Source organism: Nerophis lumbriciformis, linkage group LG01 (genome assembly GCF_033978685.3).
Source record: "Nerophis lumbriciformis linkage group LG01, RoL_Nlum_v2.1, whole genome shotgun sequence".
Lineage (NCBI taxonomy): Eukaryota > Metazoa > Chordata > Actinopteri > Syngnathiformes > Syngnathidae > Nerophis > Nerophis lumbriciformis.
The window spans coordinates 48,166,735-48,170,000 of NC_084548.2; the positions used below are offsets into that span (position 1 = coordinate 48,166,735).

Here is a 3,266-nt window from a genome sequence, read left to right on the forward strand (position 1 = left end):
CAACACACACATATCAGGAGAATACTTTGTCCCTGAGAAGCCCTACATTGAAGTTTCTTCAACACTTGAAACAGCAGCTTAGTTTGCAATTTACCAAACAAAAATGTCAAGATTTTTTTTTTTTAATTATATTTCCTCAAAATTGCTATATGCTTTTACCTTATTTCAAACATTATGCAATTTGGTGAATTGCATGTAAAATTGCAGCTGTAAAAGGGTGCAACAAATGCATGCATTCCTACAAATAGAAAACATCACATACATCTTTAGGTATTGCCGCTGTTTCAGAGATGTTAATTCCCCCAAATTTCTCGTCAAATAGTGTACTTTATGCGATCATTTTATTTAAGATCACATACAAAGCATAGAAAAGGAAAACATTTTAATGCCACCGAGACAACACCCCAATGGCTTCAAGTTCATCAGCAAATGTGTTTAGTTTAAAAGTAAAGTATAATGCACGACCCAATATTTTCAAGCAGTAAGAAATACTCACTCAAAAGACAGAATAAGGCTTAGGAGGTTGACAGATCTGAAATCTGGTAATGACATCATCTGTCTTTCAAAGAGCCCCTGTGTCACATGATGTACCCTGCAAAGGTAGCGAGCACTGACACTTCTAGATTTGTCAAACCGCCACTTTAGTCTGAGGGAGTTCTTCTTGATGGATGCATAGACAATCCCCCACTGGTGACACCCACTGTGAATAGAAGGGGAAACATTAGCAAGAACGTGATGATGCAAGAAATCCTTTAGAATGTAAAGGTTTGATCTCACGCACCTTTCATAGTATGTTCTTCTTATAGTTCCTCTGGATAGTCAACCTCATCTTCTTCAGCTTCAAATATCCCCTCATCCTCCTCTATTTGACCAACATTTCTACCTTCTACAGCCACCTCCTTTGCTAGCCCCTTGTCATCCTCATCAACCAGTTCTTCCACGGTTGGCTCCTCCTCTTCTGCGTGTGATGCGTCAGTTTCTACCATTTCTGGAGAAGGAAGTGCTTGGTCACTTGGCTCATCGGACTCAGGCTGTGCATCCACAAGGTTTGACTCCAACTCCTCTATAGCCTCTTCTACAACCAACGGAGCTTGTTCTTCCTCTGTTTGTTCCGATGTAGCGTAATCATTGCCCACCATCTTAAAGAGAAGCAAAAAAAGTGCAGTATGTTCTTATCTGTGCTACATGAAATCTTGAACTAAACATCGCTCAAAGTGTGCATGGATGCACGAGGGTAATGTTTCTAAACTTAGTTGTATTAAATTTAGTGTCATGGCGCATGCACAATCCCGCATGTCATCTGCTGTAAACTCTGCCGGTTCAAAACGCGACTTTCATTTGTAATTATTGCATGATGTGTGTTCAAATGTTTCAGCATATTGCTCGCATGGCCTCCTCTTGATAAAATAGCAGCCCTATAATTGTTACAAGTAGCGCTATTGTAATTTTTCTCGTAAAATGTTAGCGTTTGTTCCAACCAGGCATCGCCATCTTGAGATCTGACGTCACTACGTATGTTGCGTAATGACATCATCCCCACCCGGAAGCATCAATAAGAGAATCGCTTGACAAAATGGCAAGCGATTCTAAGGAATTTATACACTGGGAACTGGTTCTGAACAAGAACCGGTTTTTGATTCCCATTCCTAGATATCGGTTTGTGCAGATTAATTTTTACACTCCTAATATACAAACCCCATTTCCATATGAGTTGGGAAATTGTGTTAGATGTAAATATAAACGGAATACAATGATTTGCAAATCATTTTCAACCCATATTCAATTGAATGCACTACAAAGACAAGATACTTGATGTTCAAACTCATAAACTATTTTTTTTTTTTTGCAAATAATAATTAATTTAGAATTTCATGGCTGTAACACGTGCCAAAGTAGTTGGGAAAGGGCATGTTCACCACTGTGTTACATCACCTTTTCTTTTAACAACACTCAATAAACGATGGGGAACTGAGGAAACTAATTGTTGAAGCTTTGAAAGTGGAATTCTTTCCCATTCTTGTTTTATGTAGAGCTTCAGTCGTTCAACAGTCCGAGGTCTCCGCTGTCGTATTTTACGCTTCATAATGCGCCACACATTTTCGATGGGAGACAGGTCTGGCCTGCAGGCGGGCCAGGAAAGTACCCGCACTCTTTTTTTACGAAGCCACGCTGTGGTAACACGTGCTGAATGTGGCTTGGCATTGTCTTGCTGAAATAAGCAGGGGCGTCCATGAAAAAGACGGTGCTTAGATGGCAGCATATGTTGTTCCAAAACCTGTATGTACCTTTCAGCATTAATGGCGCCTTCACAGATGTGTAAGTTACCCATGCCTTTGGCACTAATGCACCCCCATACCATCACAGATGCTGGCTTTTGAATTTTGCATCGATAACAGTCTGGATGGTTCGCTTCCCCTTTGGTCCGGATGACACGATGTCGAATATTTCCAAAAACAATTTGAAATGTGGACTCGTCAGACCACAGAACACTTTTCCACTTTGCATCAGTCCATCTTAGATGATCTCGGGCCCAGAGAAGCCGGGGGCGTTTCTGGATGTTGTTGATAAATGGCTTTCGCTTTGCATAGTAGAGCTTTAACTTGCACTTACAGATGTAGCGACAAACTGTATTTAGTGACAGTGGTTTTCTGAAGTGTTCCTGAGCCCATGTGGTGATATCCTTTAGAGATTGATGTCGGTTTTTGATACAGTGCCGTCTGAGGGATCGAAGGACACGGTCATTCAATGTTGGTTTCCGGCCATGCCGCTTACGTGGAGTGATTTCTCCAAATTCTCTGAACCTTTTGATGTTTTTATGGACCGTAGATGTTGAAATCCCTGAATTTCTTGCAATTGTACTTTGAGAAACGTTGTTCTTAAACTGACTATTTGCTCACGCAGTTGTGGACAAAGGGGTGTACCTCGCCCCATCCTTTCTTGTGAAAGACTGAGCATTTTTTGGGAAGCTGTTTTTATACCCAATCATGGCACCCACCTGTTCCCAATTAGCCTGCACAACTGTGGTATGTTCCAAATAAGTATTTGATGAGCATTCCTCAACTTTATCAGTATGTATTGCCACCTTTCGCAACTTCTTTGTCACGTGTTGCTGGCATCAAATTCTAAAGTTAATGATTATTAGCAAAAAAAAAAAATGTTTATCAGTTTGAACATCAAATATGTCTTCTTTGTAGCATATTCAACGGAATATGGGTTGAAAATGATTTGCAAATCATTGTACTGTATTCCGTTTAAATTTACATCTA

At 40.3% G+C, this 3,266-nt stretch overlaps 1 protein-coding gene across 1 annotated transcript in view; it reads right to left on the reverse strand.

The window, feature by feature from the left end:
• Positions 1 to 322: 322 nt before the first annotated feature.
• Positions 323 to 3,266, reverse strand: part of LOC133622415 (uncharacterized) — a 17,287-nt gene continuing 14,343 nt past the window's right edge. The window contains exons 4-5 of the mRNA XM_061985149.1: positions 782 to 1,139; positions 323 to 700 (exon numbers count right to left, since the gene is read on the reverse strand). Of these exons, the coding sequence (XP_061841133.1) occupies positions 801 to 1,139 (339 nt within the window). The 3' untranslated portion in view covers positions 323 to 700; positions 782 to 800. The remainder of the gene's footprint in view (positions 701 to 781; positions 1,140 to 3,266) is intronic.